General features: G+C 43.9%; 1 protein-coding gene across 12 annotated transcripts in view; it reads left to right on the forward strand.

Moving 5' to 3' along the window:
* The window catches only part of STAU2 (staufen double-stranded RNA binding protein 2), a 322,176-nt gene extending 302,890 nt beyond the window's left edge, over positions 1–19,286 (forward strand). For all 12 annotated transcript variants that reach the window (XM_055431772.2, XM_055431769.2, XM_055431760.2 and 9 more), the window contains 2 exons: positions 16,965–17,053; positions 18,201–19,286. In XM_055431772.2, coding sequence (XP_055287747.1) covers positions 16,965–17,053; positions 18,201–18,294 — 183 coding nt within the window. In that variant the 3' untranslated portion in view covers positions 18,295–19,286. The remainder of the gene's footprint in view (positions 1–16,964; positions 17,054–18,200) is intronic.
* Positions 19,287–21,340: the final 2,054 nt, after the last annotated feature.

A 21,340-nucleotide genomic window follows, 5' to 3' on the forward strand; every position in this document is an offset into this window, starting at 1 on the left:
CAAGGGAAGCCCAAGAATACTGGAGTGAGTAGCCTATCCCTTCTCCAGTGGATTTTTCTGACTGAGGAATCGAAACGGGATCTTCTGCATTGTAGGCGATTCTGAGCTACTCAGGAAGCCCTATTCAACTAATAAGTACTTATTAAACGAGTGTCTATTTTAGGTGTGGAGCAGTTAGCAATGAACAAAACAGACAAATCTCTGCCCTCATGGAACTTACATTCTAATAGGGACGTGGGCAATAATCGAGGAAATGGTTAAATAGATACATAAAATTTTAGGGCCCGTAAGCACTAAAAATTAGGCAGTGAAGAAGATGCGAGAACGCCAGGCTAGGCATGGGAGGTGTTGCTCCTGTGGGGTCACTGGTCTCAAGGGATGACAGTTGAGCAGAGAACTGGCCGAAATGGGGGACAGGGCCCTACGGAGACCAGAGAGAAGGGCCCCAGGTCTAGGGAGAAGCGTGTGAAGGTCCACGAGACAGCACTGAACTCAAGGTGCTCTACAAAGAGCAGAGGGGCTGGTGTGGCTAGAGCTCTGGGGTTTGGAAGAGTGTGGTGCGGAGGCTGCTGAGACTGAGCTGTCGGTGGGGACGGTCACGAGGGTGTCAGGGCCCCCGTCAGTAATTGGGATTTTGTTCTAAAGAGCAGTTGGAACATGTACATTTCACATCTATCTTTCCAGGTATGTTCTCAATCCCCACCCAAAGCCCACAGCTCAGAAGAGCTTAAGAGCAAGTAACGGATTGGATTAAAAGAGGCAGCCCATATCCTCAGAGCCTGCACTCAGACCCTCTCTCTCAAGAGGCTCCATGCTCTTGGTCTGGCTCATGCTATTCCCTTCTTTCTTTTTAAGCACCTCACCACCACACACAAGACCTACTGGCATATTTTTTTTTAATAATTTTTTATTAATTTTTGGCCACACCAAGAGGCATGTGGGATCTTTGTTCCCCAACCTGGGATTGAACTCGCGCCCCCTGCAGTAGAATCCCAGAGTCCTAACCACTGGCCCACCAGGGAAGTCGGTCAGGCCATTTCTTGAGCACTCAAATGGTGCACCCTATCACTGGATTGGCAGGTGGTACAATATAATAGTTAAGAATCTTGGCTCCAGAGCCAAACCATCTGTGTCCAGATTTCAGATCCATCAAGATCAAGTCCTGTTGATCTTGCGTGAATTTCTTCATCTCTGTCTCTGCATCCTCCTCTTAAATTGGAGATGACAGCCAAGGCTCCTTGTAGCAACCGTGAAGATAAATGAGTTAGGGATGAAAAGTTCTTAGAGTAAAGTGAGTGTCATGAACATGAGATGAGAGTTTAAGAGTTGAGAGTTTCACTTGCCTAAAGTCCTATTTATGGTTGCCAGTTGGTGGAGCGGGTCAATAAGCCTGGCTCTTGAAACTGCGTTGCTGCCCTGCCTCCGAGCAATGAGGAGGGAGCTGGAGGTGGTACCAGTTAGGGATTTTTCCCCACGAGGGTTAGTTGTTACACATTTTTCATGCAGCACAGTGTGTGGCAGACAGCCCCAGGACACACCCATCAATTCACCCCTGTAAAAGTACGGCTACTCCATTTTCTAAATTGAGACATTGAGGAACGAGAAGGGAAAGACACTTTCTCACAGGACCCGTAGTGAAGCTCAGGCCCAAACTCAGCTTTCCCCGGCAGATCACAATCATCACAGGTGACAAAGCTCTACCCGTCACCTCTCCAACTGCTACCTCACTGCAGCTGTGAGGAGTTCTTCAGCTGACTTAGAGCATCGGAGAACCTGAGACGCAAGTGGCCTCACAGCTGCCTACTCCAGCGACGGGTACCACCCAGTCCTTCCTTGGGGTTCAGCTTACCCTCCGCGGACACAAGGTTCCTTCCTGTTTGGAGACCAAATCCCTTTGCCTGTGGCTACCGCCCCTCGGGCTCGGCTCAGCTTTGCCAGGACATGGAGCTTCCCTGGTCTATCGCCCAGGACTCTGATCGGGTCTCCAAGCCCTCCTTCCCTCCCAGCCCCTGTGCATGAGCAGTGCCCCCTGCCAGCATCGCCCTCCGCCCACCGTTCGCCTCCCCCAAGGAGTCCTCCTCACCCTGCATCTCACCCCAAGTGTGGCCTCTGCATGACACTGTCTTCTCGAGGCAGACCTGGGTGCCCTTCTCTGGGCTGTTATTGTAGGCGCTGTCTCTCCAGCATCACCTGTCGGCCTGGTGTGATCGGCCTGCTTTCCTTCCTGCTGGAAGACATGCTGAGAACAGACAGGGACCCTGTTTGTGGAGCTGAGTTTTCCTGGTGCCCAGTGTGGTTCCCCGGTCTCAATGACCCTGTTTTCTTTTTTATTTTTCTAATATTAACTTATTTTTATTTACTTGACTGTGCTGGGTCTTAATTGCGGCATGTGGGATCTTCAGTGGCAGCGTGTGGGATTTAGTTCCCTGAACAGGATTAAACCCCAGTCCTTTGCATTGAAAGCACAGACTCTCAGTCACTGGACCACTATGGAAGTCCCTTTAATTTATTTTTTATTGACGAATAGTTGATTTACAATGTTGTATTAATTTCTGCTGTAGAACAAAGTGATTCAGTTATACACATTACATTCTTTTTCATATTCTGTTACATTATGGTTTATCACAGGATGTTGAATATAGTTCCCTGCGCTGTACAGTGGGACCTTGTTTTCTTATTCATCCTGTATATATCAGTTTACATCTACTGATCCCAAACTTCCAATCCAACCCTCTCCCACCCCGAGCCCCTTGGCAACCACCAATCTATTGTCTATATATCTCTGATTCTGTTTCTTAGATAGGTTTATTTGTACCATATTTTAGATTCCACATATGAATGATACCATATGGTATTTGTCTTTCTCTTTCTGACTTACTTCACTTAGTATGATAATCTCTAGTTGCAACCATGTTGCTGAAAATGGCATTATTTTGTTCTTTTTGTGGCTGAATGCTAGTCCATCATATATGAGTACCACATCTTCTTTATCCATTCATCTGTCAGTGAACATTTAGGTTGTTTCCACATCTTGGTTATTGTAAATACTGCTATGAACACTGGATGCACATAACTTTTTGAACTGTTGTTTTGTCCAGATACATACCCAGGAATAGAACTGCTGAATCATATGGTAATTCTACTTTTAGCTTTTTGAGGAACCTCCATAGTATTTTCCACAATGGCTGTATCAATTTATATTTCCACGAACAGTGTAGGAAGGTTTCTTTTTCTCCACACTCTCTCCAGCATTTGTTATTTGTAGACTTTTTCATGAATGGTCATTCTGGCAGGTGTGAGGTGATACCTCATAGTACCACTGACTCTGTTGACTGAATGACGGTACCCAGTTGTCAATCAGACAGACGAAGCCCCTCCCTCTGGGAAATAATGACAGGCTGTGACAAGTGTTATGAGGATAATGAAGATGGTTGTGTGATTTGCTGGGGGTGGTCAGGCCTTCTCAGACCAGGCCTTCCTGGTCTGAGACCTGACTGTTGACAGGCAGCTGGTCCTGAGGAGGGGGTGGCTGGAGGGACTGGCCATTGTGAGTCCCTGAGGTCGGGGGGAGTTTGTCAAAGTCAGGGAACAGAAAGGAGGCTAGCACAGAATGGAACAAGTGAAGGGAGAGCAGTTGCATGGGCCCCAAGGGGAGAGGGAGGTCCTAGAAGGATTTAGGTGACTTGATCTTGGCGACCTGATCCTAGGGTGAAGTCTGCTTTGAGAAGAGTCCTTTGGCTCTTGCCTGAGGAGGGCTGCCACTCAGGCGGCCCCTCTTCACAGACCCGCAAGCCAGAGTCTCAGGCAGTCCCTCTGACCTCCTTGTCAGGCCCAGCACCAGCCTGGTCCTGGGAAAAAACCTGGCAGCAGAGTTCACACCTCAGTGTGACTTCAGTCCCTCTGTTAAAGGCACGGTGGTGTGAAACAACACAGGTGGATTATCTGACACTTCTGTAGTCAGAAGTCAGTCATGGTTTACAGGGCTGAAATCCAGAGTCAGCAGGGCTGTGTTCCTCTCTGGAGGCTCAGGGGGGAGAGTGTTTCCTTGCTTTTTCCAGCTTCTGTAAGCTTCCCCCATTCCCTGCTTCCTGGCCCCTTCCTCCATAGTCAAAGCCAATATGTCACAGCCTCTGACCCCTCTTCCATCATTATGTCTCTCTCTGACTGGAGGTGGGACAGGTTCTCTAATTTTGAGGGCTCGTTGGATGAGATTGAACTCACCAGAGAATGCAGACTAATCTTCCCATCTCCAGGCCCTCAGTTTATCCCGTCTGTAAAGTCCCTTGAAAACTTATTCACAGGTCTCTGGAACAAGAACTCAGATGTCTTTGGGAGGCATTGTTCTGCTGCCATGGAATGCCTAGATCCTAAAAGTTCGATCAAATACAACTGGTGAACTGTTGGAATATAGATTCAAAAACCAACTTTAAAATACATTATTAAAGTTATCAGGGAAATTTTAACATGACCCGGGTGTTTAGATGATAGAAATGGTTTATTGTTAGCTTGCTTAGGTGTAATCATGGCACAATGAAAACAAGGCTTTGAGAGATACAGTTGCTTGCATGAAGACACACAGCTGGTCTGCAGTGGAGCTGGCATTTTCTTTCTTTGTTTTTTTTTGGCCATGTTTTGAGACATGTGCAATCTTAGTTCCCTGAAAGGGACTGAACCCATGCTCCCTGCAATGGAAGCATCGAGTCTTAACCACTGGCCTACCAGGGAAGTCCCATGGAGCTGACATTTGAATATAGGCCTGACAGACTCCAAGTGCCATACCCTTTCACTTCCTTGTCCAGGCGACAAGAATAGTGTATTCGTTTTCTCCTGCTGCTATAAAAAACGAACAGGCTTAGTGGCTCAGTTCAGTTCAGTTGCTCTTTGTGACCCCAGGGACTGCAGCACACCAGGCTTCCCTGTCTGTCACCAACTCCCGGAGCTTACCATGTCAATCTTATGTTAAACTCATGTCAGTCGTGTTGGTGATGCCATTCAACCATCTCATCCTCTGTTGTCCCCTTCTCTTCCTGCCTTCAATCTTTCCCAGCATCAGGGTCTTTTCCAGTGAGTCAGTTCTTCGCATCAGGTGGCCAAAGTATTGGAGTTTCAGCTCCAGCATCAGTCCTTCCAATGAATATTCAAGACTGATTTCCTTTAGGATACACTCAGCACAACACAAATGTATTATCTTAGGGTTCAGACAGGAGTCTCAAGGCTCACTGAGCTGAAATCAAGATATCTGCAGTTCCTTTTTGAGGCTCTAGTATCTCCTTGCCTTTTCTAGTTTCTAGAGGCTACCCACTTTCCTTGGCTTGTGTCCCCATTCCTCCACCTTCAAACTAAGAACATTGCATTTCGTTGACCATATTTTCCTGGCCACAGCTTTCTTTCTTACCAAAGCCAGGAAAGGTTCTGTGATTTTAAGCACTTGTGTGATTAAATTCCATCTATGGGGTCACACAGAGTCGGACACGACTGAAGTGACTTAGCGGCAGCAGCAGCAGTGATTAAATTAGGGCCTGGGTGGCGCTAGTGGTAAAGAACCCACCTGCCAGTGCAGGAGACATAAGAGACATGGATTCGATTCTTGGGTCAGGAAGATCCCCTGGAGGAGGGCATGGCAACGACTCCAGTATTCTTGCCTGGAGAATCCCATGGACAGGAGAGCCTGGAGGGCTACAGTCCATAGGGTTGCAAAGAGTTGGATACCACTGAAGTGACTTGACACGTGATTAAATTGAACCCACTTGGATTATCCAGGATAACCTCTCCATCGCAATGTTCATACTTCAGTTTCATCTGCAAAATCACTTTTACCATGTGAGGCAGTATATTCAGCTTCTGGGGGGATAGGACATGGACACCTTTGGGAGGATTATCCTGCCAAGCTCTGAGATAGATGCTGTCACCATTCAGGGACGCTTGCCTTTGTGCCCAACACATGTTTCCATAAACGTCATTACAAAGGGGACTTTTTGTTGAAGCAAAAATAGAGACAACACACAAATTTAAAATGAATGCTATTGGTAAAATAGACACAGCGTGATTGGACGGCGAGGACATGATGAGGGCGCCACTCAAGCTTGTTCTAAGCATGCTGAAAACACTCCTCTTAGCACAGCTAATCCTTTTTCAAATTCGACTCTGTATTATTGTCAAGGCTGGCAGCTACATGGATTAACCAACAGTCAGAGCCTGATCACTGAAATAAAGATGATGCCTAAATCTATAGTTTAAGTGTCCCATTTTGTGCTAATTCCCCAAATTCTCAAGCCAAAATCCCTATTCTTTGCTTTAGGAGATGGTCTAAAATGTGCCTGTCTTTTGATCACCCCCCACCTCTGTTTTTTACCCACAATGAGTAGTCTTCACCTTTAGCCAACATCCCTTTGTTCCAACAGTAGGAGTTTTCTTTTTTTTTTAATAAAATACCAATTTTATGAAAATTACCCGAACCAACAGGATTGTGTAAGCACAAATGAAAGTGGGGACGATAGTGAAATTGTTAGAAAGCAGAGCAGCAGTTAGTTTAATTAAAGCTCAATATAATCCTATTTTTATTTCTTAAGTCCAACCACTGATTCATCTGAAATGTAATACAGATTGAGGCTTCTATCATAAATGGGATAAAATTTAGAAATACGATGTTCTCTTTGGGGTTTCTCTTATTTTACATAAAGAGAGACTTGGCATTTTGATACAGACTTTTCAAAGTAAGAAAATAATAACTTCAGTTCAGTTCAGTTCAGTTCAGTCGCTCAGTCGTGTCTGACTCTCCGCGACCCCATGAATCACAGCACGCCAGGCCTCTCTGTCCCTCACCAACTCCCGGAGTTCACTCAAACTCATGTCCACAGAGTCGGTGATGCCATCCAGCCATCTCATTCTCCGTCGTCCCCTTCTCCTCCCGCCCCCAACCTTTCCCAGCATCAGAGTCTTTTCCAGTGAGTCAACTCGTCGCATGAGGTGGCCAAAGTATTGCAGTTTCAGCTTTAGCATCAGTCCCTCCAGTGAACACCCAGGATTGATCTCCTTTAGAATGGACTGGTTGGATCTCCTTGCAGTATAAGGGACTCTCAAGAGTCTTCTCCAACACCACAGTTCAAAAGCATCGATTCTTCGGCGATCAGCTTTCTTCCCAGTCCAACTCTCACATCCATACATGACCACGGGAAAAACCATTGCCTTGACTAGACGGACCTTGGCTGGCAAAGTAATGTCTCTGCTTTTTAATATACTATCAAGGTTGGTCATAACTTTCCTTCCAAGGAGCAAGCGTCTTTTAATTTCATGGCTGCAATCATCTGCAGTGATTTTGGAGCCCAAAAAAATACAGTCTGACACTGTTTCCACTGTTTTTCCATCTATTTCCCATGAAGTGATGGGACCAGATGCCATGATCTTTGTTTTCTGAATGTTGAGCTTCAAGCCAACCTTTTCACTCTCCTCTTTCACTTTCATCAAGAGGCTTTTGAGTTCCTCTTCACTTTCTGCCATAAGGGTAGTGTCATCTGCATATCTGAGGTTATTGATATTTCTCCCAGCAATCTTGATTCCAGCTTGTGCTTCTTCCAGCCCAGTGTTCCTCATGATGTACTCTGCATATAAGTTAAATAAGCAAGGTGACAATATACAACCTTGATGTATACCTTTTCCTATTTGGAACCAGTCTGTTGTTCCATGTCCAGTTCTAACTGTTGCTTCCTGACCTGCATACAGGTTTCTCAAGAGGCAGGTCAGGTGGTCTGGGATTCCCATCTCTTTCAGAATGTTCCACAGTTTATTGTGATCCACACAGTCAAAGGCTTTGGCGTAGTCAATGAAGCAGAAATAGATGTTTTTCTGGAACTCTCTTGCTTTCTCCATGATCCAGCGGATGTTGGCAATTTGATCTCTGGTGCCTCTGCCTTTTCTAAAACCTGCTTGAACATCTGGGAGTTCACGGTTTACATACTGCTGAAGCCTGGCTTGGAGAATTTTGAGCATATACATTAAAATTCACATTCTTTGGGCAGTAAGTCTTCAAACCTACTGAAGAAAAGTCCTTCTGGTTTTTCAGTCATTTAAGTGATTTCACAGAGTTGATCTCAAAGATTATTGGGATGAGAAGTGAGGGGAGTCCTGGGACTTCCCTGGCAATCCCGTGGATAGACTTATTTTAATGTAGGGGGTGTGGGTTCAATCCCTGGTTGGCAAGCTAAAATCCCATGTATCTTGCAGTCAAAAAAGCAAAATAGAAAACAGAAACAATATTATAACAAATAAAAGAGAGACTTTAAAAATGGTCCACATTAAAAAAAAAAAAAGGGGAGTCCTCAGCTGCAGTTGAAGATGTTTGTAATTTGAAGCCTATGATTTTCTCATTAAAGGAGGCTGATTTAATGAGCTGCATATAGGTCCATTTGTGTGCGTTCTGAAATGAGTCCAGCAGTTAGATCTACTCCCAGGAAGAGTTCCATATGAGCAAGCACTTTAAGGGGGAAAAGGTAAAACAAAACAAACCTTGAACCCTTAACTTCAAAATGAAGGCCACATTCGGACTTGTATGGTTACCATTGACTTTAATGGGAACAGCCTGTTTCTGGGGTTCAGGATGTGAAATCGGTGGGAAAAGTGTGAAATGGAAAAAAAAGAAAGAAAAGGATCTGTTGGGCATTCTGTTCAAAGACTTCTAAAAGTGCTGCGTGTCAAGAGGGGATGAGTTAAAGTTCACATTTTGCTAATGAACCATTGTTGTCTCTCAAAGAATGATTTAATGCTGCTACATTGTCATTACAAGCTATTTAATCCCTGCAGAAGAAAGCAGGAAGAGTAGGCACTGGTTTCAAGTTTGCTTAATTGCTCATCAACCAGAGGAAAGTTAGAAATGACAGAAATGACTGGAAAGGCTCACCCCTATCCTGTGAACACACACGCGAACCAAGACCAACAAGCCGGCACGGGAAGCATCTTATTGGCATTATGTTTCTGGCATTGCTATAACTACACACGGAACAAGCCCTACATGAAATGGTAGCGACATCTGTTCTAGACCCTGAGGGGCTTTATTCCCCGAACAGTTGTAAAATCTTTTGGGGACAAAAATATTTCTATGTATCTATGCAGATGCCCTCCTCTAAGGGAGACACACACACACACACACAAATGGATACAAGTGTTGAGCTGGAAATACAGGACTAAGAAAAGGAAATGTCATCCACTTTTTAAAAACACTTAAAGAAAATTTCACCTTTCAAACAAAGCTACATCTACTGCCTTGGATAGACCTTTATAAAACAATCCCGGGGCTTCTCTGGTGGCTCAGTGATAAAGAATCCACCTGCCAATGCAGGAGACAGAGGAGACATGGGTTTGATCCCTGGTTGGGAAGATCCCCTGGAATAGAAAATGGCAACCCACTCCAGTATTCTTGCCTGGAAAATTCCATGAAAAGAGGCAGGCGGATTCGTCACCACTGAGCCACCAGGGAAGCCCTGCCTGTATTATACAGTAAGCCCTTATTGTTTTCCTGTTTTATGTGTAGCCTGGTAGGCTGCAGTCCATGGGGTTGCTAGGAATCGGACACGACTGAGCGACTTCACTTTCACTTTCATGCACTGGAGAAGGAAATGGCAACCCACTCCAGTGTTCTTGCCTGGAGAATCCCAGGGATGGGGAAGCCTGGTGGGCTGGCGTCTATGGGGTCGCACAGAGTCGGACACGACTGAAGTGACTTAGCAGTAGCAGTAGCAGCAGTGTGTATATGCTAATCCCAAACGCCTAATTTATCTTCCCCCCACCCTGACCACCACCACCCACTATCCTTTCAGGTAACCATAAGTTTGTTTCATATGTCTATTTCCATTTTGTAAATAAGTTCATTTATATCATTTTGTTTTTACATTCCACGTATAAGTGATACCATTTTGTACACTCACTGATACCTCACTGAGCATGATAATCTCTAGGTCCATCCATGTTGCTGTAAATAGCATTATTCCATTCTTTTATGGCTATGTAATATTCCATTGCTTTACCACTCCCCTAGTGGCTTAGTGGTAAAGAATCCTCCTGCCAGTGCAGGAGATGTAGGTTCAATCCCTGGGTCAGGAAGATCCCCAGGAATACACAGTATCCATAGTGTATATATGTCAATCCCGATCTTCCAATTCCTCCCACCACCCCCTTCCCACCTTGGTATCCATATATTTCTTTCCTACATCTGTGTGTCTATTTCTGCTTTGCAAATAAGTTCATCTGTATCATTTTTCTAGATTCCACATCTAAGCATTATTGAATGATTTGTTTTCTCCTTCTGACTTACTTCATTTATACTATATGACTGTCTCTACGTCCATCCAGTTCAGTTCAGTCCAGTACAGTTCAGTTCGCTCAGTTGTTTCTGACTCTTTACGACCCCATGGACTGCAGCACGCCAGGCTTCCCTGTCCATCACCAATTCCTGGAGCGTGCTCAGACTCACATCCATTGAGTCGGTAAAGCCATCCAACTGTCTCATCCTCTGTCGTCCCCTTCTTCTCTTGCCTTCAATCTTTCCCAGCATCAGGGTCTTTTCCAGTGAGTCAGTTCTTCGCATCAGGTAGCCAAAGTATTGGAGCTTCAGCTTCAGCATCAGTCCTTCTAGTGAATATTCAGGACTGATTTCCTTTAGGATTGACTGGTTGGATCTCCTTGCAGTGGAAGGGACTCTCAAGAGTCTTCTCCAACACCACAGTTCAAAAGCATGTTGTTCAGTGCTCAGCTTTCTTTATAGTCCAACTCTCACATCCATACATGACTACTGGAAAAACCATAGCTTTGACTAGACGGACCTTGTTTAGATGTTTAGACTAGACAGACTTTGGAAGGAATTATACTGAAATTGGCTAGGAGGAATGTGAGCAGTTTTTATGTCTTAAGAAAATAACGTGATGTGACCCAGGACGTGTGCCGGATTCACACCTCTGCTCTGCCACTTACTAGTCATGTGACCTTGAGTAGGTTGTTGAATTCTTCATGGGAAGGGCCCACCTTGCAGGGCTGTGATAACACCTGAGGTCACACAGGTAAGGGACCTGTGGCACAGGGATGCTCATCAAATGGCAGTGACTGCTGTTTACAGAGAAGATAAAGTATCTTCATTGCCTTTTATAAAGTAGAAAGAAGTTCTCTCATACTTAGAAGCGATTGTATTCAGGGTTATCAATAAGATGTGGGCTGGATTATCTCATCAGACAGATAAGGGAATGTTATTTGGAAGCCTTTAAACATACCTTTGGAGGGAACCAGCCATACAAGAATTCTGAAAATCCGTTCATGGCACCAAGTGAAAGAGTACGCCGCCATTCCAGCTGGGAGGACGTTCTTGGAGCGGTGACAGTCGTCTTGACAGCACTTGGGGACCTGCCTGTCATGTTGATTAAATCATCCAGAAGCTTTTGCAAGAGCTAAAGCACGCAACCTGATCCCTGAGCCTTCACCTTCATCTCTTAGGGGCACCTCTTTTTGGGTGGAAGAAAACGAGTTTCACTGGGTCCTGGACTCTGTGAGCCAAGACATAGGATTTCTGGTATTGACACAACTGGTATTCCCCAAGCAACTACTGAAAAATGGACTGAACAGTTAGCCCATAAGTGGGTTTTGTTTTTATTTTTATTTTTTTTTGCTTCTGATATCACTGTAATCAAACAGATATACAAAACTTGTTTCAGAGATACATGTAATCAAAACATACAGAAGCTTGTTCTCATGAAGTCTGTCTTCTATAAAGACAGACAATAAGAAAATAAATAAATAATAACTTTTAAGTATGTTGATAAATGTCGTGGGGGAAGTATAGAGAGGAATAAACAGAGTTATAATTTTTTTTTTTTCTAAAAAAGAATTTTATTAAAAAAGCACAAATGCAAAGAAATGAACAGAGGAAAATGTATGCGTCGAACCTGGACTGGTCACTTATGATAATATACATGCTACAATTCCATTCTCCCCAATCATTCCACCTTCACCCTCTCCCACAGAGTCCCAAAGACTGTTCTAAATGCCTATGTCTCTTTTTGTTTTTATTTTATAAGAATTTGTACTGGTAGTCGTTTTGGCTATGCTCGGAGTAAAACAGGACCAAGAAGCCCTGGTCATGTATGGATGTGAGAGTTGGACTGTGAAGAAGGCTGATCGCCGAAGAATTGATGCTTTTGAACTGTGGTGCTGGAGAAGGCAATGGCACCCCACTCCAGTTCTCTTGCCTAGAAAATCCCATGGATGGAGGAGCCTGGTAGGCTGCAGTCCGTGGGGTCCCTAAGGGTCGGACACAACTGAGTGACTTCACTTTCACTTTTCACTTTCACACATTGGAGAAGGAAATGGCAACCCATTCCAGTGTTCTTGCCTGGAGAATCCCAGGGACGGGGGAGCCTGGTGGGCTTCCGTCTCTGGGGTCACAAAGAGTCGGACACGACTGAAGTGACTTAGCAGCAGCAGCAGCAGCTGGAGAAGACTCTTGAGAGTCCCTTGGACTGCAAGGAGATCTAACCAGTCCATTCTGGGGAAATCAATCCTGGGTGTTCATTGGAAGGACTGATGCTAAAGCTGAAACTCCAATACTTTGGCCACCTCATAAGACAAGTTGACTCACTGGAATAGACTCTGACGCTGGGAAGGATTGGGGGCAGGAGGAGACAGGGACGGCAGAGAATGAGATGGCTGGATGGCATCACCGACTCGATGGAAATGAGTTTGAGTGAACTCCAGGAGTTGGTGATGGACAGGGAGGCCTGGCGTGCTGTGATTCATGGGGTCGCAAAGAGTCGGACACGACTGAGAGACTGAACTGAACTGAACTGAAGCCCTGGAGCGCTCAGGAGTCTCATTCAGCAACACCAACCACAGTGCAGACCGACTACTATGGAAGGTGTTCTATAATGTCCATTTGGGAAGAAATTGCTAAAAATCAGCATTCCTGCCAATAATGCACATGCTGTGAGCAGGCCTGGTGCCACCCTTCGTGCGTGTGCACAGGGGGCGGGACTTCGGCGCTCAGGTTCACATGACACGCCCACAAGGATGTGCACACCCCTAGGGCCATGCTCAGCAGAGTCACGTGGGCGGGTTGCCCAGGCCGCCTGAGTGTTTCAGGACTTGAAAGGACCACAGAGGTCACCTCATTGAATTTAATAACAGCCCAATTCCTGTGCAAATTACTTTTTATTTTAAGGAGGAGAAATGTCCAAATCTGAGTCCTTTGAGGGTGAATTTAACTTTTGAAGGCAACCAACCTTCCCTCAAAGTTAAGTCTAATGAATAAAGTAAATGCTTAGGATGGACAAATGAAAAATACAGTGGGGCCATAAAATGACAAAAACAGTTGGCTCCAACGATCCACAAGTTGTTCTGAGAGGTAATTCCAAAAAGACCTAGAGAAACAGGTGCTCCTCAGAACGTTGGTGTGGACACAACCTCTCTGAAGGCAGAGGGAAGTTCATATCACATCTTTCAAAATGTGCATGCATTTTGGTCCAGAAATTCCACTTCTAGGACTTTATCACAAGGAAATTATTGGGACAGTAGGCAACGGTTTAGTATTAGAAAGCTTGGTGCAGTATTTTTTCTTTTGGGGTCATGCTGCACTGCAAGTGGGATCTCAGTTTGATGACCAGGGATGGAGCACATGCCCCTGCATTGGGAGCTCAAATCTTAACCACTGGACTGCCAGGGAGGTCCTGGTGCAGTGTTAATGACAGCTTAAAAATTGGATGTGGTCTCAATGTTCAACAGTAGGGATTGGTTAAATACAGAAAGGCACTTAAAGTCAATGAGATTCTGTGTAGTCCTGCAAAATGATGTTGCTGAAGTGTTTCTGTTGCTATGGAAAATCGCTAATGATTCTGTAAAAAGAGCAGGTTCTAAAATAGTGTCAGGATATGATCCAGGCTAAAGTGTGTACCTGTGGGGAGGGGGATAGAAGAGGATTGGAAAGACATGCACCAAGTTTTGAGCAGTGTGTAAGACTGAGTATTTTCGCATTCTTTTTGCTTGCTTACATATTATGACTTTTCTGTAATGAGAACCTATTTTTATAATAAAAAGACAATAAAGGAAATATCAAAGAGAGGAGAAAGAGGTTCTTTCCTTATAGAGGAATGATGATGTGCCTGTAATTGTTGTTAGGGCTGCCGTAACAAAGGACCACCCACAATAAATTCAACACTAACTTCTTGTCTCACAGCTATGGAGGTTAGAAGTCCAAGAGCAGGGTGTAGGCATGGTTGGTTCCTTTTGAGGGCCATGAGGAAGGAATCTGTTCCATACCTCTCTCCTAGTTTCTGGTGGTTGCCTGGCAGCCTTTGGTGTTCCTTGGCTTCTGTTGCATCGATTCAATTTCTGCTTTCTTCACACAGTGTTCTACCTGTGTGTGTTTCTGTTTTTGAATTTTCCCTTTTTTGTAAGGACATTGGTCATAATAGGTTGGGACCCACCTTAATCTATGTGTGTGTGTGTGTGTGAGCTCAGTTGTGGCTGACTCTTTGCAACCCCATGGACTGAAACCCACCAGACTCCTCTGTCCATGGAATTTTTGAGGCAAGGAAACTGGAGTGGGTTGCCATTTCCTACTCTAGGGGATCTTCCTGACCCAGGGATCAAACCTGAGTCTCCTGCGTCTCCGGTATTGGCAAGCAAATTCTTTACCACTGTGCCACCTGGGATGGATGATCTAGTATGACTTCATCTTAACTAATTATGTTGGCAAAAACCCTATTTCCAACTAAGGCCATGTTCTATGTATAGGGGATTGGAATGACATGCGTATTTGAGGGTGGACATAATTCAATCAATAATAGTAAGCCCAATGAGATAGCCATACTGGTCTTACCCAATTGAGGTTAGTGCTTACGTGTCACTGTAACCTATGCCAGCTACTGTGTAGTAGGAGCCTAGAGCAAGATCAAGGGTAATGGGGCTGGGGCACTGACATTCCTGAAGGACTCTGGGTTTAGAGAGATAGTGATGAAACAGAGAGTCCAGCACAGCCTCCCCATCTTCACCCTGCCCCTGCCCCAGCTCTCCCAGGCCAGAGTGGAGGCATCAGTGGGCATTCAGCTGAACTGCGAAGATCAGCTTAGAGATTTGAAAGGAAGAAATAGCCTAAAGGAAAAGATAAGGATGTATTCGTCGTTTTGGTTGAGTATAGCGGTTGATATTTTAAAAATAAAAGGACTAAAAAAATGTTACAAACATTACACAAAAATCTACACACAGATGTTGATAGCAGCTTTATTCATAATCATAAAAAACCTGAAGTAACCAAGATGTCCCTCAAACTGTGGTATATCCAGACAATAGAATATATTCAGCAATAAAAAGAGATGAGGTGACAAGCCCTGAAAAGACATAGAGGAACTTTAAATGCATATTGCTAAGTGAAAGAAACCAGTCTGAAAATGCTGCATACTGTACACTTATATGGCATCAAAAAAGACAAAACTATAAAGACTGTAAAAAAAGGAGTTGCCAGGGATGGGGGGGTGGAAAGGGAGGAGGGGTGAACACGTGGAACACAGGGGATTTTTAGGACAATGAAATTATTCTCTATGGTGTAATGGTGGGCGCATGACATTGTACATTTGTCAAAATTCATAGAATGTATGACACAAGGCAAACCCTACTGTATGGACTTAAGTTAATGATAATATATATCATTATAATATATTATATTATATATATTATATTATATATATTATATTATATATATTATAATGAATATAATATATCAATATTTCATCAGTTGTAATAAATGTACCTCTGTAATGCTGGATGTTAATAATAAGGGAAATGATGTTGAGGGAGGGGGAAGGGAAGAGGGTTTCCCTGCTTCATGTTTCTATAACTTAAAACTGCTCTCAAAAAAATAAAGTCTATTAACTTAAAAATCCGAACCAAAAAGATATATTACGCATAAGGAGATGCAGAAAAGATCATGCACTTAACTACCCAAAAGGAGCTGCTGGCAGATAAAAGTTTGAGCAGTGGCAGGAGTTAACTCTTTTACAAAGGCCTTTGAGAAGATGCAGATGACCAAAGTGTGACCCAGCAGGATCTCCAAGATACAAACAAGCCGGCTGCTCACACCTATCTCAGACTCAACAAAGCCCTTCTAAATCGAGCTTAAAAGGGTGGGCTGTGGGGGAGGGGAAGAAGAACCAAATTCTTATTCAAAGAAATAACAATTTGGACCGTGCACAAGAGTGTCAACAAGTTATGCAGATCTTATCAGCATCACATTTTTTGGTGCCTCCCAGCTATTCAGCGAGGCTCCACCAGCCTGTCAACACCCTCCGGCATCCCACACATCCGGGCATATCCCTACCTCAGGAGGCTCTGCGGTGGCCAGGCGGGCCTCCCCAGGGCCCCTGCGGAGGCAGATTTTTTTCTCTATACACAGAATACCATCCACTCGGAATTCAAGAGTGTCTTTGGTCCCTTTCACTGCTCACATTCTATGACTTGGTTGGGGCTAAATGTCTATTAAATTGACCAGTATGCTAGCTTTGGACAGTTGGGAAAAAATATCTGATGCTTTCACATCTGGAAGAAGAGAACATGTAGTTTCAGGAATATAAGGAGAAATGATGCAAAAATCATCATTGAAGATAGATGGGCTTCTATGACATGTTTCTACATTTGCGGATAAAACTTTGTTGCCATTTTACAAAATTATGGACAAGGCATAAGGTTTATGCAGGTTCCTCTCTCCACCTCTTCCCCCCAAACACACAAAAATAAAGCCTCCTTAGGATATACATTGTTCCATCATAATATAGCCTCTCAAATGTAATTTTGTTAAATGATACAAAAAAGCATTTATTTAGACGACTGAAAATGATAGCCTTTACTATATATCACAGCTTTCTTTTACCATTGCATTCCTGTTTATTACATGAAAGTCAGGGAATGAATCTCCTTGTTTGTGTGTTTGTTTTCATTTCTAGGCAGCTTTAAGTGCCTTGAAACAATTTTCTGAACAAGGACTGGATTCAATGGAAGGGGCAATGAATATTGAAAAAGGTTCTCTTGAAAAGTGAGTACATCTTCTGTGGTATTCTTACATTTGTAATTTTGTAACTTGTCTGGAAAATAAGATCAACATCATAATAAAGTGAAAAACTCAAGACAATAATATCTATATCCTGCAAAATTATTCATAACACAATTCAATGTAAATAAAAGAGAAACAGTACATATATATTTGTTGCCTCTAAATATATCTGTGAAAATTTTAATCTACTGATGGATCATTATTTCTGCATTTTAATGACTTTGCTGGAAATATTTCTGTGAGTTTTATGGACCACAGAGACCTGCAAAACTTACAAAAGATGACTTTGATTTCAGACTGTTGAGCGTTCTCTGACTAAACCATTTTCTGAGGTAAAATTTTTCCCTCAAAGCCCTGCTAGGTTGTAGGCACAACAGAGAGGGGGTTAAAAAAAGAAGATGAGAGGAGGGCCCTCTCCCGTTGGCTGCATTTTGTTTTCCACGTTGTTCTATGAAACACCAGCACACACTGTCGCAAACTGTGGCTCCTGAGGGCTGCAGAGGCCAAATCGCAGCTTTAATAAGAATTTCTGAAATCCAGCTCATACCTCTTTTATGATATTGAACATAACGTTTGATCCGAGGGACTGAACTTTAGGTCCCTCCAGAGACCCAATTTATACTAAAGAAATTGCAAGCCATTGTATTTACGATAGCGGAATCCAAATTCTTTCAAAGCAGGAATAATAGCAGGTGAGATTTCAGAACTCACACAGGAGATAACATTTTTAGAATGGAAAAAAAAGAAAAAGTCAGATAACCCAGGAAGTCAAAACCAAATATACAGATCTTACAGTTAAAAAAAGCTTATCCACCCCCCCACGCCAACCAAGAAAAAACAGCATTTGGTCATTAATATTTAAAGGGTGAGAGCGTGAGAAGAAAACATTTGGTAAACAGACGTGGCATTTTAAGTTGTCTATAGATTGGCAACCATTTATAAGCTAATTTAATCAAAACCATTTCCACATGATCTCATCAGTAGACTATCTGAACATAAATATTGTTGTTTCACTTTAAAATGTCACTTTTGTGGTGACCTTTGAATCCTGTGTGCCATCTGCTAATAAACATGTCTGAAGATGTGCAACCCTGGACCTTCAGCTCTTGTTAATGTATTAATCTTCCAGACAAGCCCAGCATCTGGGAGAGAAAGCGAACAATAACCAGACACACCCGGGCTCCATCGCTCAGGACTGCAAGAAATCAAGGTCGGTCATCTAGCAGCTCCCATAACCGCGCTGCCACCGCATCCTTATAAACCTGTCAGCACGCATGAGGGTGTCTGTGTTCAAGGAAATGAATGACTAATACCATGATTTGAGTCTTATGTGAAGACAACACTATTCTAACACAAGAGATAATAGACATAGGACTGTTTATTCAACTGGGGGAAAATAAAACTTTGAGCATTTCCCTTGGAACTTGAGATCAGATCATAACTCATTTGCCCAGAGGCAGCAGAAATCCAATCCTGCTACTGGAGCTTAAAATAACAATTAATGAAAAGTGTTAGAGAAATTGGGTTTGGTTTTTCAATGATGAATAGAGAAATTGGGTTTGGTTCTGTTGTTAGGACTGTTTTCTCGTGTCACTTGTGTTCGCTTCTATTCTCTCTCATTTTAAATAATGCCTGACGATTCCGAGATTAACCAGCGATGTGCTGTGCAATGTGATGGTTGTTGTCTTCATATAGAGTCACCCCAGTTTCTCTTTCAATGCAGATATTTGTAAGCTTCATCCTATATCAGTATGAATAACTTCAGGGTGCACCACTCAAAGATGTATGCCAACAAACATGGTGGAAATCAGGTCAGACTTGTGATTACGCATATGAAATAAGGGTAGGAACAACTGGTTTCAATAGACGCCAGGAATTCAGAAAGAAAACAAAAACCAGTTGTGGGTTTTGAACTCCATCATCCTATTAGCCACTGAGGAGGCGTCTTGCCTCTCCAGCCATTTATGTGGATTCCACGTTCGTGGTGGACATCGCTCCCACCCCATCCATGTGTTGTAAGCCGCTCACTGTTTGCATCCAAAGTGTTCTTTGATAACTGCCTCTGCACTTGGGTCATGGAGTGGGATTAAAAGCAGTAATGTACATGGCGGGAAAGGAAAGCCAGTCAGAGGATCCATAGAGGTCTTGCCAGCCATGCTCTGGACCAGCATGTTGGAATCCAGGGTGAAGACAACGCAGTAAAAAAAAAAATGTGGTCGGTTTCTGTGTGAAGTGTGGTCATTGTTCTTTCCTTGCTTCGCTCTCCTCTCTGAAACGTCACCCCACTGTCACCCATCCCAAAGCCCGGGCCCTGTCACCCTGCACAATGGTGACAGTAGGGGATGTCCCTACAGTAGGCTTCTCTTGCCACCAGGCTGTCTCTGCGAAACTGCAGGACTGCCTCCCTGGGTGACTCGGAGCCAGGTTCCTGACCAGCCAACATCACCTCATTGTTCAGGTTTTCTCCCTATTGATATGCCAACGTTGTGCAATGAGAAAACACTCTATGGTCTAACTGCTCGGCCCAACGTGACAATAGGCCTGGAATTATATAAAGTTTCACAAGCAAAACCACCACAAGTCATGATCTGGCTGACTCACACGCGACTGGAGGATAAACAAACAGCAACAGAAGGAAATCACTGGAGGGTTGTTCTTAATGACTCCCAGGCGGGGAAGTCCGCCAGCATCGAGAGGGCTGGGTGCCCTCAGAGGAAATAGGTTTTGCTCCCTAAAGTCTGGGCCCCGGTGGAGATAACAGCCCATTTGTAAAGTTGGGGTTCACGAAGATCAGCCAGGTCAAACAATAAGTCTGCTGCCTGGCACCAGGTGAGGAGGGTCCTAAATGACACCGTCGGAAAGAGGGCAGGCCCTTCCTTCCCCCTGGGCCTTTCAGCACCTGAGGCTCTGGCCGTGGGCTGGGCAGGGAGCATGCCCCGTCAGCATCACTCAGGCAGGATCTTTAAAACACATCTTCAGTTTCCCAAATGCCATAGAGTGCCTCCCACAGCCCACGGTTCCAACATCACCAAGGTTGGCCGGGCTGTGGGAGATGGATGAGCTCAGGAAACAAACAAAGCTCATCGTTTCTCACAGCCCAAGCATCTGAGGTATTTACTCTGGAACCATCTGACGAGTCATCCTTGGAGGTGAGCGCACAGGAGTGGCTGTGGGGGTAGTGGATGGACATTTGCATCGAGTTTCAAGTTTAGTGAGACTCTGTATTCAAAATCCCATCCCATCTACCTACTTGAGGAGCCCCAAAAGGCCTTTCGAATTTTTCCCTTTAGAAGGTTTTCCAGCAGCCCTTCCTGGGAACTGGTTGGGTTTCCTTTGGGTTGAATTAGCATTGCAAATGATGGGTGGCCTGCCATGTTATATATCATTAGAGGGGAAACCATTAAGTAGATTTATTGAAAGAATGTTTCTTCAGCACAGGGAGATCTTTTTGATGAAAAATGGAACTCATTATTCTTTAAAGGACACAGATTGACTTATCTTCTTTATCAATTACAGTGTCTGCTTTCAGCTTTTCTCAATCAGCAGCAGGCTTTGTAGTCACTTCCCAGGTCTGAAGCCAATGTGTTTTATGGAAGAAGTTTGTTTTTACATTTTAATTGGAAATATAATATTGCGCTTTGGAACTCTGACCAGCCCTTTCCAGCACAACTTGCCAAAGATCAATGGTGAGACACCACCCTTCAGGCTGTGACAAGGACCCTCCTCCCCTCTCCTGGGGTGACCTCTCTGAGGTGTCCTAGTATTCTTTGGCCAAGCCAAAATTCTCAAAGGTGATTTTTTTTTTTGACAGCTTCAACCAATTTCCTGCACCATAAAATAAAAATAGATTAATGAAAAACTTACCTTATTATACATAGGTTTTCAGGACTCCTAGTGACCTTGGAAATGTGATCCAGACCAACTGATTGGTCTTTAAATCCTGCTGCTGTTGAGTTGGGCTTCCCCTATCTGTGCAACTGGCCAGACTCTGTTCTGTACCTTTTAATTTCCAAAGGCCACTTGTTATCATCATGGCCAAGAATGGTAGGAAGAGCCAACAGTTTTTCATTAGCGGTCATTAATGGCAAAATCATGTGTCTTTGGGTCTCGCCCAACCTACCCCATCACAATATAAGTCCTTGATAAATGGATAAATGATACACTGAATAAATGAATAAATGGACAAATGAAAGATCTATCAAAATGACAGATAAACCTGTTGAAGAAATAAAATTTAAATCTCACTGCTTAACCTGATACAGAGAGAGG

This window comes from Moschus berezovskii, chromosome 16 (genome assembly GCF_049115385.1).
Source record: "Moschus berezovskii isolate FMDL1 chromosome 16, NW_MosBer_1.0, whole genome shotgun sequence".
NCBI classification, from domain to species: domain Eukaryota; kingdom Metazoa; phylum Chordata; class Mammalia; order Artiodactyla; family Moschidae; genus Moschus; species Moschus berezovskii.